This window comes from Bos grunniens, chromosome 4 (genome assembly GCF_055505025.1).
Source record: "Bos grunniens cultivar Pamir isolate PY7600 chromosome 4, Bosgru_T2T1.0, whole genome shotgun sequence".
Taxonomy (NCBI): domain Eukaryota; kingdom Metazoa; phylum Chordata; class Mammalia; order Artiodactyla; family Bovidae; genus Bos; species Bos grunniens.
The window spans coordinates 58,007,262-58,026,925 of NC_141168.1; the positions used below are offsets into that span (position 1 = coordinate 58,007,262).

The window sequence follows — 19,664 nt, forward strand, 5'->3', positions numbered from 1 at the left end:
TGGTACTACAACCTAGCAGAGACCTTAGAATCAAGAGAGCTCTTAAAAAAAAAATTGGGGTATAGTTGCTTTACAATATTGTGTTAGTTTCTGCTGTACAACGAAGTGAATCAGCTATACATATACATATATCCCCTCTGTCTTGGACCTCCCTCCCACTACATCCCCAACCACCCCCCCAACCCAGCAATCAACATCATCACAGAGGACCAAGCTGAGTTCCCTATGCTATATAGCAGGTTCCCACTAGCTATCTATTTTACATATACACATGGAATATTACTCGGCCATTTAAAGGAGTGAAATTGGGTCATTTGTAGAGAGAGCTCTTTTGGAAACCTGTTGAGGGAGCAAAACTTCCAATCATATTCCTCCTTCCAGCATCTGGATTTCTAATCATTATCTTAATCTACACTGAAGAAGATGGTTAATGTGGCTCCATCTGCTCTGAGGCATCACCTCTCTAGCAACCTCTGCAGGAGCCTGCAGCCAGCCAATCAAGCAACAGCAGTAATAATGAAGTCATTTATTTAGTAGGAAGTTACCAAGCTTTTACCACATAATAAAATGATGTCAGGGTCCAGAGACATAAAGGTGAATTTTTTAAAAATCTCTATCTTCCCAAACTATAGTGTAATTGAAAAGAAATATTAAAAATGTTAATGTGTTACAGGTACTTCAATAGTAGCGTAGGGAGAAACCCAGAAGAGGGAATCAGCCAATCTCAGTAGTCTTCAGGAGGAACATGCATCATAAAGGAGGTAATCTTGAGCTAAACTTTAAAAAGTTAAGAGATATCCTTCAGGTAGAGGTACATAAAGAACTTGCCAAGTCAAGGGACCGACATAAAGAAAGGGGCTGGCAGAGGAAAACGCTGGGGATGATCAAGGAACAGTAAGGTCTTCTCTCTTAACTACATCTTAAGTGCCTCACTTGATTAAGCAGCACTTCCACTCTTTCTGCAAACTAGCAGAAAATACCCTACCAGCATCTGTGGCAAGTCGGATGGACACTAATGAGCCTGTCCCCTTTCTCCTTCCACTTCTTCTATTATGTGAGTCATAGGAGTTTGTTCCCAATCAGTTTGTGCCAAATGTACTTATGACTGAAATTATATAATTAACATAAACAACACTGTGGAGTTGTTGTTTCTGTGAAAATTAAGTTGGATATTTTGAAAAAACTTGACTTTTATTTTTACTGAGTCACTAAGAGAAGTTACAATAGAAGCAAGCCCAGGAAATGGAACTATAAAAGAATAAAGGAGGATTATAAAATTCCCTACAATGAGATTCTGCCTCAAATTGCTTTGCTGATATCTCAAGTTCTCACTCTAAAGAAACCAGGACTGAAAATCATGAAAGATGCATTATGGAGGCATTTTATGCACTAAAAAAGATGATTCATAAAATCAAAGTCTTGCCCCTATGTTAAAGATAAGACAAATGTACACTCAAGTTTTATGTTAAGATATTTTAAGGTGGTTTTGTGGGTGTGCTTTCTTTCTTTAACCAATGTTTTGACCATCAAACTGGTGTCACTGTTAATGTACTGGTCGAAAGGATTTCTCTTATAGCACGAATTTAGGAGAGGATGAGAAAAGATCAAACTGAAGAAAGAGGCAGGAAGGCTCCAAAAGTCACAATAGGGCATCTGGACTTTATTCTATAGATCAGGGAGTGGCAAACTATAGCCCACAGGTCAATCTCAGCCCCAAACCCATTTTTATAAATAAAGTTTTATTGGTACATAGCCATGTCCAATCAGTTAGAGGAGTACCTATGGCTGCGTTCACCCTACAATGGCAGAGCTGAAGAGTTGTTATAGAGATGGTGTGCATGTATACAAGAAGGTTTAGGCTATGCCTACAGGAAAAGCATGAAATACTTCTTTCCTGCCAGTCACTTCTTTCAACAAAAGCCCTAGGCCACTGCAGGACCAAATGCCCTAGAGAACAAGGAAAGGCACAGAAATAAAAATCCCTCAATTCTTGGGGATGGAGCTATAAAATGGCTGGGCCAGGATATCAAACTAATACTAATCAGAAGTCTCCTACCACTAGGGAAAGACATTGAAAATCTTTCCCACACAAGACCCACCACTTTGATTTCCAGGGAGGAACTGGAACACTGAGAATGTCCCACCCTCAGGGCCCAGGTGTACAGGTCTATGTGAGACTGAGGCTTGGCCAGGAAAAAATAGAGCATTATAACTACCAGCTTAGGAAGCATTGAGCAGCAAACAGTAACAATGCTACAGGACTATAAATGCATCTGAAAGCCAAGAGTGGAGCATTAAAACCCTCCAGCACCCCAACTCCCATGCTATTAGAGCATCCAAAAGCAATCTGAAGCCTCTAGGGACTGAGGATGTCCACAGCAACAACATCATTAACCGTTAGGGAAATGCACACTGAAGTCAAAATGAAAGGCCACAGTCTGGGCTTCCCCAATGGCTCAGAGGGTAAAGAATCTTCCTGCAATGCAGGAGACACAGGAGATGCAGGTTCGATCTCTGGAGGAGAAATGGCAGCCCATTCCACTATTCTTACCTGGAAAATCCCATAGACAGAGGAACCTGGTGGGCTACAGTCCAAATCGTTGCAAAGAGTTGGACATGACTGAGCAACTGAGCACAGCACCATACATTCATGGTTGAATAAATAAAACACATTGAGAATGTCAAGTGGTACCAAGGATGCAGAAGTATTTCTTATACTTTATTGGTAAGGAGCACACTGGTGCAGCAACTCTGGAAAGCAGTTGAGCAGTTTCTTATGACAAGCTATACTTACCCTAGGGCCCAACAGTCTACTCCTGGGTATTTACCCTAAGAAAATGAAAACTTATGTTCACATAAAATCTTATATAGGAATGTTCATAGCAGTTTTATTTGGGACAGCTGGAACCTGGAAGCAACCCAAATAGAATGAGCTTATCCTCCTATATTTGCAGGAAGCACCATCATCTACCCATTCCAGGACCCTAATATATTGTTGACTCCTCTCTCTACCTCACTTTTAAAACACCAAAGTCCTCCTTATTGTACCTTCAAAATATATGTCACATCTGCATTTTCTTCTCTATTTTTGCTATTTGACACACGCTAGGTACCAATGATCTCTTTCTTGAACTTCTGCACAGTTCTCTAACAAATATAAATGGCAATACCAGTATTGTGTGTTAGTCACTCAGTCGTGTCTGAGTCTTTGCAATCCCATGGACTGTAGCCTGCCAGGCTTCTCTGTCCATGGAATTCTCTAGGCAAGAATACTGGAGTGGGTACCAATTCCCTCCTCCAGGAGATCTTCCTGACCCAGGGATTGAAATCTGCTCGCTCTCATTGCAGGCCAATTCTTTACCATCTGAGCTACCAGGGAAGCCCAATTTCAGTATTAGACCTACCAAATGGATCTACCCCTCCCCCAACCCATGTAAAACACATGTTTGGATACATAAACATTTAATTTTTCCCCCAGTATATGGGGGAAAAAAAAGAAAGCTCCTTTAATTGGCACATAAGACCTTAAAAATCCTTGGTTCTTGACTCTCTAGGCCCGTTTCTTGCCACTTTCAAGCACCTATTTCAGGCTTCAGCAACAACAAATAGATGTTGTTTCATATGCAAAAGCAATTGAGTTTCTCATCTCACTCTGTCTCACCTCCGTAACTTCATTCATGCTGTCACCTGTGCCAGAGTTAACATCCTTCCCTCCCTCTTCCACTGACCTGTCCAAACCTTTAGGGTTCAGTTCAGGGGTCACCTCATTTTGACTTCTCCCTACAATACCCATTCTCCTGCTCCGAGTGGGAACCCACTTCATGTTTGTAAGAATCTGTCAAAGGAGCACTAAAGACTGCTGTGAGCCTGTTTTGGCTTTTCTGAGTGTAACAGTTTCCTAGAATTGTTCACAGAAGAGATTTTAAAAAGCAAGAGTAATACATAGAAGTGATGAAGCCTTTCAAGTGTGCCCTTTGTTCCCAAGGTTCTATTAATTGCCATTTAGGGAAGGCTTATTTGCAATGTCCCCAATTACTTAGGCAACTAAATAGCATTTACGGATCAGATAGAGCAGCATTTGCTTAATAGCAAATAACAAATGCAGTGGCACAGCCCACTGATAGTCTCCTTCCAGAGATGAGCTTATTTAAGTTTGAGCTCTAGAGGGAAATTGCTATTTTTTTTTTACTGGAGTACATTATAATTGTTCACATAACCACTTAGATCTAGACATTGGGTTTTTTCCCCTTAATTTTTAACAAATTAAGTAATAAATAAACCAAAAGAGCATATCCAAGTAACTCCAGTGTCCATTCCACTCATTCGAGTCTATTCCTGCCAGTAAAAGCTTCATGAAATTCCTATCTGATCAAATCACAACCCCACAACTCTGAAGGCCCTGCTTTCATCTGCTCTTCTCAGCTGGAACATCTCTGACTACCCAGAATTGCTGTGAGATTTCTCTTCTCCAACTTTTTAGACAGTTTTGTGGTAGTTTCTATGTGCTTGCCAATGCTTCTAATTGTTCTTACCTATAGGGAAACAAAAAGGAAGAAACAGGCAGAACACTGATGTTCAATATAAAAATGCCAGTTGGGGACTTGGCAAGGGGCAGGCAAGACCGCACTGTGGAAGGCTTTGATGCTAAATTCAGGGCTCAGACTTTATTAATGGTGAAGACTCAGATAAAGAAGGTTTTTAGGTCCCTGACAGAATGTTATATCCCATGTCTCAAGAAAGTGGCCCTAAGTCAATGAATCTGTCTTAAGTTCTAGTCCTATCCATTGATCAGCAGAAAATCCCTGAAGCACTGATTTGAGAATGATTCTGGATCGCATAATTAATGAGAAATATCTGCATAGAGGTACGGGGAGAAGGAACTTCTAGACACACAGCATATTTTGCCATAGCTCTGGACATCCATACAACTTATACAGTCTGCAATTATAGAACTGAGCAGAAAGTCTCTAACATTGGTCTCAGATTTTGGCCTCAATTCCTCAGTAGTTTAAAAAACTAAGTCATTGATCATGCACTTGACTTTGTCCAAAGAAGAAAGAAGAAAGTAGAGGAAGATGACCACAACTCACATAGGGTGGTAACAAGAAGTCCAAGTTGTAAAATGATGGGTGCAGAAAGGAAAATTTTGAAGGCTTCATGGGAATAAATATTTGCCTTTTCTCAGTTTTGCCTTATATCGTTCCTCACACTGTCCTTGGGCAATATCAACCCACTCCAGTACTCTTGCCTGGAAAATCCCACGGACAGAGGAGCCTGGTAGGCTGCAGTCCATGGGGTCGCTAAGAGTCAGGCACAACTGAGCAACTTCACTTTCACTTTTCACTTTCATGCATTGGAGAAGGAAATGGCAACTCACTCCAGTGTTCTTGCCTGGAGAATTGCAGGGACAGAGGAGCCTAGTGGGCTGCCATCTATGGGGTCACACAGAGTTGGACACAACTGAAGCAACTTAGCAGCAGCAGCAGCAGCAGCAAACATCTTTAAAACTCCTCTTCTGTGACTTAGAAGGTCAACTCTCTGATAATATTTCTTATCAGTCATTACAAAAATCCTTCCTAAGTGGCTGCATCTGAGTGGCAACAGACTCTAACAATAAACTGTAACTCCTACCTTGCCTTACATTTTCTCTATTGAAAGTGAAAGTGAAAGTCACTCAGTCGTGTCTGACTCTTTGGGACGCCATGGACTACAGTCTGTGGAATTCTCCAGGCCAGAATACTAGAGTGGGTAGCCTTTCCCTTCTCCAGGGTATCTTCCTGACCCAGGGATCGAACCCAGGTCTTCCCCATTACAGGCAGATTCTTTACCAACTGAGCTATCAGGGAAGCCATTTGCCACCTAATAAATCAGGAAAAACAAAAAAAAGGCTCCAGGAATTCATTTCTACTGTAGCATAGTTGCAAATTTGAAAGAGACTGAAATCAACCACTTTTATGTGTTTTTGTTAGATTCTTTCACAGGACTGGTTAACATCTTGACAGATATCATTTGGAGATTCACTGGAGACTTCATGGCACCTGACCTGGTCTGCCGCGTGGTCCGCTATTTGCAGGTATGTAGCACCTTCCAAATATGATGAGACAAACTGACACCAAAATTACCTCTTGGATTCTTCATAAGGAAAATAGTGTAAAACGCTGTACTCTGATGCAACAAATTGCTCACTTCTTCATAGTTGAAAGGACAAGCAAAATTTATATTTTTAATGTTTTTTGTTTGTTAAAAACAATACATATATAAAGAAAACCCAAGTAAGCAATAATAAGAACATAAGCATTCCTAGTTCAAGCATTAGGTAAAATTTCTGGGTTATTATTCTTTTTGACATATTCTGGCTGTCTTAGTCCAAGGATGCTGATATATATAAAAATACCGTTCTGACCTGGAGAATTCCATGGACTATATAGTCAATGGGGTCACAAAGAGTCAGACACGACTGAGCAACTTTCACAGAATAGGTGGCTTTTAAACAACAATTTATTTCTCACAGTTCTGGAGGCTGGAAGTCGAAAATTAGTGTACCAGCCTGGTCAGGTTACAGCCTTTCTCCAGACTGCAGACATCTCATTATTTCCTCACACACCATGACAAAATGGGATTTATTCTAGGTATGCAAGGCTGGTTCAACATTCAAAACTCAATTGACATAATTCATAACATAAAAAGGTAAGAAAAGATTATATGATCCTATCAGTAGATACAGAAAAAGCATTTAAGAAAATCTTATACTCACTCATGATAAAAACTCTCAGCAAACTATGTATAGAGAGAAACTTCCTCAACTTGATAACAAAAATCTACAAAAAACCTACAACTAACCTCAGACTTAATGGTGAGAAGCTAGAAGCTTTCCTCTTGAGACTGGAAATAACACAAAGATGTCTCCTCTCACACTCGTATTCAGCATCATGCTGGAAGTTCCAACTAATTCAAAATGACAAGAAAAAAAATAAAAGGTTACACAGATTGGTACAGAAAGATGAAATTAAAAACATCTGTGTTTACAAATAACTTTGTCTTTGTCTCTATAGACAATAAAGTGAAAACCAGTAAGGTCACAGAATTCGAGGTTAGGGTACGACAGAGGATGAGCAAGATCAATATGAATAAAACTGGAAAAACTCTGAAAAAAAATCAAACAATATCTTGAAATGTATAGATATTCCATGTTCATAGATAGGAAGACTCACTATTGTCAAGATGATAATTCTTGCAGTACAACTTATAAATTCAATGTAATTCCAATCAAAATCCCACCAGGTTATTCTATAGATATGGACAAGCTCTAAAGTTTAAGTAAAAAACACAGAACAGTCAATACAATATGGAAAAAGAAGAATATGGTTGGAAGATTGACCCTATCTGATTTCAAGAATTACAAAATGCTCCAAAAATCAAAACAGCATGATACTGGAAAAGAATCAATAAATAGATCAATGGAGAAGAATAGACAGTGCAGAAAGAGATACACACAAAAAGTCTAATGGATCTTTAACAAAGGACCAAAGACAGTTCAATGGAGAAAGGATAGCCTACTCAAGAAATGCTGCTGGAGTCACTGGATATCCATTTGCAAAAATAAATAAGTAAGAATCCAACCACAGACTTCACCCCTTTCACAAGAACTAACTCAATATGGATCACAGATTGGAATGAAATATGGAGTACTATAAAACTACTAGAAAATAACACAGGAGAAAATCAGGGGACTTTGGGTCTTTCTGTGATTTTTTTTAGATATAACATCAAAAGCACAATCCATGAAAGAAACAATTGAAAGTTGGGGTTTTATGAAAATTTAAAATTGATTCTCTGCAAAAGACACTGTCAAGAAACTGGAAAAATAGGGCACAGAATTGGGAAAAATATAAAAAACATATATTTGATAAAGAAACAAAAGTGAAAGAAAGAAAGTGAAGTTGCTCAGTCGTGTCCAACTCTTGGCAACCCCATGGACTGTAGCCTACCAGGTTCCTCTGTCCATGGGATTTTCCAGGCAAGAATATTGGAGTGGGTTGACATTTCCTTCTCCAGGAGATCTTCCTGACCCAGGGATTGAACCCAGGTGTCCCACAGTGTAGGCAGACGCTTTACCGTCTGAGCCACCAGGGAAGTCAAAGAAACAAAGAAATCCTCAAATAACAATAAGAAAATAAACAACCCTCATCAAAGTGGTCAAAAGACCTGAACAGATACTTCACCAAAGAAGATCTACAGATGACAAGCAAGCATATAGAAAGAATTTCAACCTTCATTACTTAGGCATTAGGAAATTCCTAATTAAAACAATGAGATACCACTACATACTTATTAGAATGGCTAAAACAATATTTTTTAAACTGACGATATGAAACAGGACTGAGAATATGTAGCTATAGGAAGTCTCATTCATCTTTTGTGGAAATGCAAAGTGGTACACTTTAGAAGACAGTTTGGCAATTTCTTAAAAACTTGAACATACTCTTACCATACCATCTAGCAATTGTGCTCCTAGGCATTCACTCAGTTGAGTTGACAACTTATATCCACATGAAAGTCTGCACAAGAATGTTTATAGCAGTTTTATTCACAATTGCAAGAAATTGAAAGCAAGATACTCCTCAGAAGCTGAATGGATAAATAAACCAAATGAGCTATCAAGCCACGCAAAGTCATGGAGGAATCTTAAAAGCACATTGCTAACTGAAAGAAGCAAGTCTAAAAAGACTATGTGTGTGTGACTATAACTACATGACATTGGAAAAGGCAAAACCATGCAAACAGTAAAAAGATCAGTGGTTGCCAGGGATTTAGAGGGATTAAATAGATAAGGCACAAGGGATTTTTAGGACAGTAAATCTCTTCTGTGTAACACTGTAATAAAGGATACATGGCATTACGCATTTATCAAAACCCATGGAACTGTGCAACACAAATAGTGAATCTCTATACAAGCCATGGACTTCAGTTAATCATAATGTATCAATATCAGTCTGTTAATTTTAAAAAATTGTTCACACTAATGTAAGGTTTAATAAGAAGAGAAAGTGTGTGTGGTAGTGGGGGGTGTGGCTAATATGGGTACTCTTTGTCCTATCTGCTCAATCTTTTCTGTAAAACTAAAATTGTTCTAAAAGATAAAGTATATTGATTTTTTTAAAGCCAGTCCAGAGATTCTACTTTAAATGAATCCAATCTGGCATTTTTCTAAACAAAAAAATTTAAGTTTTCTGCATTTAAGTCTCACTTTTCTACAAGATTTTTTTTTTTTTTTTTTGGGTTTCATATTTCCTAGGTCATTTTTGTCAGAATTGAGGGTGGGATAGTGAGAATTTAGACATATGTCCTCAAGCTTCCATCTGTTCTCCAAATGGTATCCCATATGTTGTTGACGTGTAGAATTTTCATTGTTGACATTTATGAATTGACTATAATTGTACTTTAATTTCCTTCTTGACTCAAGTTAATTATAAGGGTGTTTAAATTTCCAAGTGGTATTTAAAAAAAAATTCATGATACTAATTTCAGCTTTCATTGCTTGTTGTTTTAAATTTGTGAATTGTATAAATTCCACTTTTTGGAATATACTGAGGGTTTTTTTTTCCCTTGATAGCTTAGTTTATGATTAATTTTTGAAATACTGCTTAGATATTTTATAATAATTGTATCATTCTTAGAGTTTGTTTAATTACTTCTACCTATGTATTATTACTTGTTCCCTCTGTAGAACTATGAACATTTTAGTTATATATATTTCAGTTCAGTTCAGTTCAGTTGCTCAGTTGTATCTGACTCTTTGTGACCCCATGAACTGCAGCACGCCAGGCCTCCCTGTCCATCGCCAACTCCCAGAGTTCACTCAGACTCACGTCCATCGAGTCGGTGATGCCATCCAGCCATCTCATCCTCTGTCGTCCCCTTCTCCTCCTGCCCCCAATCCCTCCCAGCATCAGCATCTTTTCCAATGAGTCAAATCTTCCCATGAGGTGGCCAAAGTACTGGAGTTTCAGCTTTAGCATCATTCCTTCCAAAGAAATCCCAGGGCTGATCTCCTTCAGAATGGACTGGTTGGATCTCCTTGCAGTCCAAGGGACTCTCAAGAGTCTTCTCCAACATCACAGTTCAAAAGCATCAATTCTTCGGTGCTCAGCTTTCTTCACAGTCCTACTCTCACATTCATACATGACTACTGGAAAAACCATAGCCTTGACTAGACGGACCTTTGTTGGCAAAGTAATGTCTCTGCTTTTGAATATGCTATCTAGGTTGGTCATAACTTTCCTTCCAAGGAGTAAGCTTCTTTTAATTTCATGGCTGCAATCACCATCTGCAGTGATTTTAGAGCCCCCCAAAATAAAGTCTGACACTGTTTCCACTGTTTCCCCATCTATTTCCCATGAAGTGATGGGACCAGATGCCATGATCTTAGCTTTCTGAATGTTGAGCTTTAAGCCAACTTTTTCACTCTCCTCTTTCACTTTCATCAGGAGGCTTTTTAGTTCCTTTTCACTTTCTGCCATAAGGGTGGTGTCATCTGCATATCTGAGGTTATTGATATGTCTCCCGGCAATCTTGATTCCAGCCTGTGCTTCCTCCAGCCCAGAGTTTCTCTATATTTAGTGTTATGCTATTGTTACATTTGGGCTTCCCTGGTGGCTTAGACCATAAAGCCTCTGCCTGCAATGTGGGAGACCTGGGTTCAATGTTACTTTTAGGTTTATTGATATTCTGTTGCCATTGTGGTATTGTATCTATTATAATATAAATGATCCCTTCAATCCATGCAGTACTAATTGCTTTGAATTTAATTTGTCTAATAATACTATTGCAATGAATGCTTTCTTTTAGTTTTCAGTTGCTCAATATACCATTGGCCATCACTCTATTTTTATCTTTTTATTTTATTTTATTTTTTTTACAGCTAACCTTATTTATTTATTTATTTATTTTTTATTTTATTTTTAAACTTTACAATATTGTATTGGTTCTGCCATATATCGAAATGAATCGGCCACAGGCATACATGTGTTCCCCATCCTGAACCCTCCTCCCTCCTCCCTCCCCATACCATCCCTCTGGGTCGTCCCAGTGCACCAGCCCCAAGCATCCAGTATCGTGCATCGAACCTGGACTGGCAACTCGTTTCATATATGATATTATATATATTTCAATGCCATTCTCCCAGCTCATCCCACCCTCTCCCTCTCCCACAGAGTCCAAAAGACTGTTCTATACATCAGTGTCTCTTTTGCTGTCTCGTATACAGGGTTATTGTTACCATCTTTCTAAATTCCATATATATGTGTTAGTATACTGTATTGGTGTTTTTCTTTCTGGCTTACTTCACTCTGTATAATAGGCTCCAGTTTCATCCACCTCATTAGAACTGATTCAAATGTATTCTTTTTAATGGCTGAGTAATACTCCATTGTGTATATGTACCATAGCTTTCTTATCCATTCAACATCTAGGTTGCTTCCATGTCCTGGCTATTATAAACAGTGCTGCGATGAACATTGGGGTACACGTGTCTCTTTCAATTCTGGTTTCCTCAGTGCATCACTCTATTTTTAAACTTTGATAATCTTTTGGTTTTAGAAGTTTCTCTTCTAAATAGTATACAGTTGGATTTGGGAAAGAGTTGTGTAAACAATCTTTGTTTTAGTGGAGGAGCTCAAGCCATTCATTTTTATTTTGACAAATAGTGTTTGGTACCATTTCAATCATATCATTTTAATCTTTCTGTGTTAATTTTTTATTCACTCATTTTTTTCCCTTTCTATATATTTGGTTATAATTGTGGTAGGCTGAAAAATGGCCCCCCAAACATTTCTAAATCCTAATACATGAAACCTATGTATGTTACCTTATATGGTAAAAAAGACTTTGCAGATGTGATTAAGTTAATGATTTTGAAATGAGAAGACTATTCTGAATTATCTCAGTCATTATTACTATTGAGTCCAAAGGCAAACATACAGATCCTTGTAAGAGGGAGGCAGAGGAAGATTTGACACACAGACAGAAGAGGCACTGTAACCATGGGCTCAAAGATGGTATTGGTGTGACCACAATTCAAAGAACTCTGGCAGCCACCTAAAGCTGGAAAAGACCAGGAAAGAATTCTCCCCAGAGCCTAGAGAAGGGGAGTGGCCCTACCAACACCTTGATTTTGACTCAGTATAGCTGATTCTGACTTCTGGTCTCCAAAAATATAAAAGAATGAATTTATGTTGGTTTAAGCCACAGTGTTTGTGGCAATTTGCTATCGTGGTCATAGGACTCTAATAAATCGTTTTTCTCTATTTCTATTTTACTCTGTCATAGCTTATCTTTAAAGTGCAATACATCTCTATCAAAATAAAAACAACAAAATAGATGTCTAAAATATCTAAATAGAAATTTGATGCAATTGCTTTCCTTCTACTTTCTGCCCTCATCCAACGCACCAAATTTTCTCTGAAATATTATGTAATTATATTCATAGCTATTTTAAACATTTTGTGTTTTTCTGACTCATTGCTTACTATGGCTTTCGTATTCTATCCCCTTCTTCTTCTTGAGTACTCAATTTCAAAACAATTCTCAGTCAGCAGAAATGTTTCTTCAAGAAAGATTTTTTCCAAAAGTAGGTGATGTTTTCCTTCTACTTATCTGTAAGAAAATTATCCTGTGCCTTGGTACAAAAATATTTACCAAATTTTTGAATCACAATTTTTCTTTCAACACTCATTAATCTTTTTGTTCTGTTTTCTGGCACTTATTTTTGTGGAGAGGAGGCATGACAATTTGAGGTATATTTCTTTCAGATAATCTTTAACATTTTATTTTTTATTTATTTAAAAAAATTTTTTTTAATTTAATTTTATTTTTAAACTTTACAGTATTGTGTTAGTTTTGCCAAATATCGAAATGAATCCACCACATGTATACATGTGTTCCCCATCCTGAATCCTCCTCCCTCCTCCTTCCCCATACCATTCCTCTGGGTCGTCCCAGTGCACCAGCCCCAAGCATCCAGTATCATGCATCGAACCTCGACTGGCAACTCGTTTCATACATGATATACATGCTTCAATGCCATTCTCCCAAATCTTCCCACCCTCTCCCTCTCCCAAAGAGTCCATAAGACTGTTCTATACATCAGTGTCTCTTTTGCTGTCTCGTACACAGGTACAGATAATCTTTAACATTTAAAAAAAAAACAAAAACCCTGTCTAGATGTTTGAAGACTCCTGAAGTTAAATATTCTTTTTGACCATGTCTCAAAAGTACATATCTTTTTCTTAACTCTTCCTGCTTCTCTGGCCAGTCTGTTGTGACCTTTTCTCTTGCCCCAGGTCCTGAATTTGTGTGAGCCAGTCATCTCACTCAGCACAGTTGCAGATGCCACAATTCTCATGACTGTCTCATCACAACATTCTAACCCATGCAGTTCTCCCATTGAGAGTTCTCTTTCCCGTCCGTCTCCTCAACTCAGTGTGGCCAGCATTAACAACTCTGAATCCATGGATCCCACACAAAAAAATCCCAGTTTTCTCTAAGGATACAATCTTATTTTTGTTGCTGTTGTAAAAACTGTATGCCATTTTTCTTTCTCATCACTCATCAGCTTCTTAGCAAGATGAGAATTTCTTCTTGCATCCCTCAGGGGAGACTTCAGTCTCTGGTCAGTTTTCAGAACACCCTCTCCATGGCACCTTCTGCAACACAGATGCTGGGAAGTATATGTGGCAGTGTTACAGAAATAAAAGTAATAAAGAATATCAGTGTAGCTGATTATTTTTCTGAGGCAGGGAATTAACAAAACGGTACAAATTCAGACAAAGGTTATTAACAAAGTCATGTTATCCCTATTTCATCTTAGAAGAAATTCAGACACTCACCCCTAGACTTTAGTCTTCAAGTTACTTTCTACTTACTATGAATTTGACCAAAAGTTTACAAAGTAGTGATATGGCTAGACTCCTGGTAGAAATGAGGCTCAAAGTTACTGGAAAATTTTCCATCTTGATAATCCTTTCAGATATATTTATTACCTTTTGCATATGCTCTTCACAGAAGAGATATTAACCTCCTAAATCAAAATGTTCTCTGCAAAGTAAGCAAATACCACTGAACATAGAATAATTAAAGGACATGGATAAGCTTAATAAAAGGGGGTGGGAAGGCAGAAGAGGGGACTCAAAGGCTGACCCTAGTGGGTAGCTCTGCTGCAGAAGTGGATGAAGAAGGGGAGCTCTAAGAATGTCAGCCCAGATGGTGATAAATGATTCAAAACAGCACGCAGGCTCCTTGAAGCCAGATCCCTCCTATCATCTTTCAACAACTCACGTTGATAAAAGGCAAGTGAACGTTTGTTTCTAATTATTCTGGAATGTCAACTGTAGCAGAGAAAATTAGTTTAGCTTTAAAAGTCAATTACAAACAAATGTACTGCGCGAATGTCAAGGGGGACTGATCCTTGGAGAAATGTGGAGTCTCCAAGAAGCCAAGCGAAAGAGTGAGCAAGTGAGAACTGGAGGCACTCTCACCTGTCACCGCCAGCAGTGCAAAGTCCAGCACCGAGAAGAGCCATCTTCTGCCTGGGCGGGAGCCAGGCATTCCTGTCCATACTCCAAACCTCATCCAGCCCTTGGTTTAGTGCCTAGGTTTCTAAATAGCACAAAATGCTCTTCTCTCCATGATGTGCATTTCCTCACCTTTATGAAACCACTCACCTCCTCTCATTTCTGTCTTCAGGTTGTGCTGCTCTATGCCTCTACCTATGTCCTGGTGTCCCTCAGCATAGACAGATACCATGCCATCGTCTACCCCATGAAGTTCCTGCAAGGAGGTGAGCAGGCTCCACCAAGCACTATCCTTGGGTGAGGGTTTTTGCTAATATTATCCTCTTAGTAATGGCTCTTTTCCTTCCCCTTTCTCCTCTTCCCCTTCCTTCCCCACTTCTTGAGTCTGATTGTCGAAAAAGACGTAGAAAAGAAACTTGGCTGCCTGGGAAAATGCTGACAGCTGGCCTGGATGGCCAAGAACTGTGAGGAAAGATGCTTTGCTAAGCCCACTCTGTGACCATTTTCCTTGACACTGATGCTTCCAGCTTTTTTTTTTAGAGTACTGTTGAAACACATAACTATCCAAACTAAGGAACACTCCCACTTCAACTTGCTTATTTTCCAGAAAGAAGCATTTTGCCTTCCTTACCCCAAAACCATGGAAATAATTGGAAAAATGTTTCAAATTGATAATTATAATGGAAACAAGGAAAACCCTCGTTGATCCAGAGATAGTGAAGAATCCCTGAAAGAAGGAAGCAGACGGGTCAGCAGGAAGGCTCAAGGCACACAACCCACAGTACACACAGATGATGCTACAGCAATGGGGCAGAGGTCTTCCTAAATAGATCGTGGAAATGCCTAGAGCAAGAGAGACTCAGGGAAATTGGCACGGTGATTCTTAGAGTACAATGAGGACCTTTTATCACAGCACATCTCCCGTCCTGCTGTCCTTCCCCTTCCCAGATGTGCAGCAAGGATGAACATCTCTGCTTCCAAGTAGTGGGGACACTGGATTTCAAGAGACAGGGTGGGGCCCTGGGGAGCAATGACACCTTGGAGAGATGGTGGATACCTAGTCACAGGACTAATTGTCCATTGCTCTGCCCACAGGCAGAGGCCACTTACATCTCTGACCTCCAAAAGCAAATAAGAGTCCAAAGTACTTCACGTTTCCAAGCAGGCTGTGAAACTGATAAAGTGAAGAACCTAATATGAAATCTTGTCTACAAAAATGAGGCGCAATCAAATATCATGAAAAAGTGTGACAAAAGCCAAACTGTACAAGATAGATAATATGTTTAAAATACCATTCTGCAGAATTTACACCTGAGGAAACAAAATTAATAGAGCAAGCAGAATTTTAGAATAAGTAGCAATAATGTCATCAGATACTATTAAATACATCAGGCAGTACTGACACAGATACTTTGGATGGCAACGTATAGCAATACCTAATTAAAATGTAAAATGTGCAGCCCTTTGATATTGAAGTTCTACGTCTTGGTATCTTCTCTGGACAAATGCTGACATGTGTGCATAGATACACATATGTTGTGTATTGTAGCATTACTCAGAATATCAGGAATTCAATGCTCACCTTGGTGTCCCTCAGTGGAGGAATGGCTAGCACCCTATGCAGAAGTTTTAATAGCTTAGGTTCATTGATTGTGTACTATGTACTAGTCATGATTCTAAGTTCTTTATATATGTTAAATACTTTAATCCTCACAATAGCTCTGTGATATAGGTTCTATTATTATTTGCATCTTAGTCTGGGCAATTGCAATTCAAAGAGTTAAAGAAGTTTGCCCAAATCGCAGTTAGTAGCTGCAGGGGCAGGATTTGAACCCAGATGGTCTGGGTTCAGCTCAGGTGCACTCAAGTACTATATATCCTGTCTCTCAATGAAGAGGTAGGGCAGACATGGAGAGAGATATGCATCACCATGAAAATGTCTGCATCATATTTTGAGTAATAAAAACAATATACATGCAGTATGTATATAGTATAACACTAATACAAAGAAAAACTCAAAACAACACTAGAGAGAGAGAGAAGAGCAGGAAAGAATGCAAGAAATAGGGAGGTCTCAGAATAATAAACAACTGCCCACAAAAATGCACACCAACTAGTACTTAACCTTTGGGGATGGGAGTTGGAATCTCCATAGTGACCACAGGGATTTACATGCCATTAGGTAATTTTTATACCAGCAACACATGAGTGTGATGTGAAACTAATTTTAAGATAAAATTGATATCTATTTCTAAGGCTTTTTGTAGGTTGCATGTAAGTGAGTGTGTGTGAGGGGTGCAATCTGCACCAAGCTTTCTGGACACTGTTATGGTCTAGTGATGATGGCAGAGAAGGAAGTAGGGGAGGAAATGGGCTAAATGGGAGAGACATTTTATGATATGTGTATGCAGAAGTATGATACATGTACTCATCCATCTACTTATTAACACCCAGCAAGCTCTGGGGAGGATTGCAGACAATGTACAAAAGGCCATCTATACCAGAGTATTTCAAGGTGAAGAAATTGGGTTAAAGAAAACATAAGTATAAGAAAATCTGTGAGGGGGTGTCCCAGGACATTTGCTAGAGGGAGAGGCTTTGGGATCCATAGCCAAGGGGGAAACATGGTGAGTTACATGTCTAACCATATTCATTAGCTAAAAAACAAATCAACTATTAGGTTATGGAAAATATGACTGGTTCTGGGAGATACTGCCCAATATTATGGATTGGTCCCGAAATTACAGGAAAGACAGCAATGAATATTATAGTGTTCTTTAAAATATGGAAAGCAATTTATTTCCTCACTATAAAATTAATAGAGGCTTCATGTAGGGCACTTGGAAAATAATCATCTCTAATAACTCCAGGGAAATATGCAAGCTTGGAAATGAAATTAGCCAATTTCCCTTCCTCCGCCCAATTCCAACTGAAGTCATGCAAGAAGCACACAGATTGGAGGACACCTGCAGCCGGGAAGGGAGCTGAGGAAAGACGCCATCCAAAGACACGAAACTTCAAGGAATTCCCAGCACGTGGGCATCAGATTAAACATAACATGGATGCCAAGCCCCCTAGGAAAGCTGCATGGCCTGGCAGGAAGAGGAAAAGATTCTCAGTGTTATAGGATGAGGCAGTCAGTGGCACAGGGTGGAGGGAACTGCGTGCTAGAGCCTTCTTGGTGCTCCAGCTCGTTGGAATATAAGGGGTGAGGGGCAGGATTGAGAAGGCAGGCAGGAGACTCCCCACAGAGCAGCACAGAGAATGGGGCCAGTGGAGGCCGGCAGGGACTCTCCTGTGCCTGAGTAAGCACATGGCAATGGCAACACAACCAAAGGAAGGGCAGCAGCGATGGGGGAGTGAACACAGTTTACTGATGCTTTACTGCGTTTTACTTAAGTGGTAGTTTTCCTTAGCCAGCAACTCCAGAGGAGTCATCAATTTTAAAGCTCTTTAGTAAAATTAAATGTGAGAATATTTAGGAAAGCATCAACCAGTAATGAAGAGAGATATATAGAGCCAGATATTAAAATATAAAACTCTGTTAATTATAACTGTTTACTACTTAAAGTCACTGATATCAAAGGGCTTTCCTGAGTTTTCAAGCAGGTGGGGCAGAGTCTCCACCCCTACGGGGTCTCTGGATACATGTACCTTCTTTGTAGGTGAAGATGGAAAAGCTGTGTACAGTTAGTAAAAGCAAGACCTGGAGCTGACTATGGCTCAGATCATCAGCTCCTGATAGCAAAATTCAGGCTTTAAACTAAAGAAAGTGGGGAAAACCACTAGGCCAGTCAAGTATGACTTAAATCAAATGCCCTATGAATATACAGTGGAGTTGACAAACAGATTCAAGGGATTAGATCTAGTAAACAGAATGCCTGAAGAACTATGGTCAGAGGTTCATAATATTGTATAGTAGGCAGCGAACAAAACCATCCCAAAGAAAAAGAAATGCAAGAGGCAAAGGGGTTATCTGAGGAGGCTTTACAAATAGCTGAGGAAAGAATAAAAGTGAAAAGCAAGGGAGAACGGAATGATGGGAAGACCTAAAAAGACTGTATTATAATTCTACCCCAAGGTTCCTGTTTGTTCACTGTGCCAGTTATATCTGTTTTCTAAATCTTTCCAATAGCTCTTTTCAGAGTGACAGTTCAACAAGAACAGAATCCCAGATATTATTTCCCAAATATTTGGGATTCAAGATTCCAATAGAGCCCCTAGTTTCTTCTAGAATTGTTCTCACTTCTTATAGTCCTCCTGATCACATACTACTCACCTCTCTACAATACCTCCTGATTCTACATTTCCCTCTGTCACCCTGAGACATGAACTGGCTTTCCAATTTGAAAGTTGGGAGGTGGAGGGAGGTGTCCTGTCCTTGGATGAAGGGGCCCACCAGGGTCAGTCAACACAGACAGCACAGCTAGAGTGGGGATGAAGATGAAGAGCTTCAACACCAGCTTAACAGAAAGCATAATAAAAACTGTTTCAAAAGAACACTCTCATGTGTATTAATTGTCTCCATCTGACCCCATCATGGTTAGATGAGCAGAAGGTATATATTTTTTTTTAATTCCACTTTCAAGAACTCAATTTGAGACTGAGTGGTTTGCCCAAGGTCAAAACATCACATCCGAAAGAGCCCAAATCTAGAGTGTGGGGTCAGAGCTACCAGACTTCAGGGCTTGGTTGAAAGAACTCTGCTCTCCAGAACCAAGCCCACTGCTCTTTCTCTGCCTTACCACTCCTCCCTTGTTCCTTCAAACAAAAGAAGGCTATCGAACGTTTGCCAAACAGCTTTCAAACACTGTCACAGTGCTTCATATTGCTAGGTATGTGAGAAGAATAACAACCAGATCAAAGGCCCCATCTCTGCCTTTCAGGATGAGCAAGGCACCAGAGACAAGCATTTGCACAGCAACCTATCAAATGTACATGATACAAACTGAGCTCCATAGTACTATAGGAATGTGTCAGCATCTCAAGTCAAACAGGTAAATCAGGGAAGAAAAACAGAAGGAGAGATTGGGCCAAGCAATGCTCTAGCTTCTGTGATTAAATTCTCCCTTTAATCCTTGCATCAGCTCTAGA

General features: G+C 39.4%; 1 protein-coding gene across 1 annotated transcript in view; it reads left to right on the top strand.

Annotated features, from left to right (window-relative positions):
* Window positions 1–19,664, top strand: part of NPSR1 (neuropeptide S receptor 1) — a 151,505-nt gene that overhangs the window by 100,799 nt on the left and 31,042 nt on the right. Inside the window, exons 3-4 of the mRNA XM_086398065.1 lie at window positions 5,970–6,073; window positions 14,743–14,836. Coding sequence (XP_086254191.1) covers window positions 5,970–6,073; window positions 14,743–14,836 — 198 coding nt within the window. The remainder of the gene's footprint in view (window positions 1–5,969; window positions 6,074–14,742; window positions 14,837–19,664) is intronic.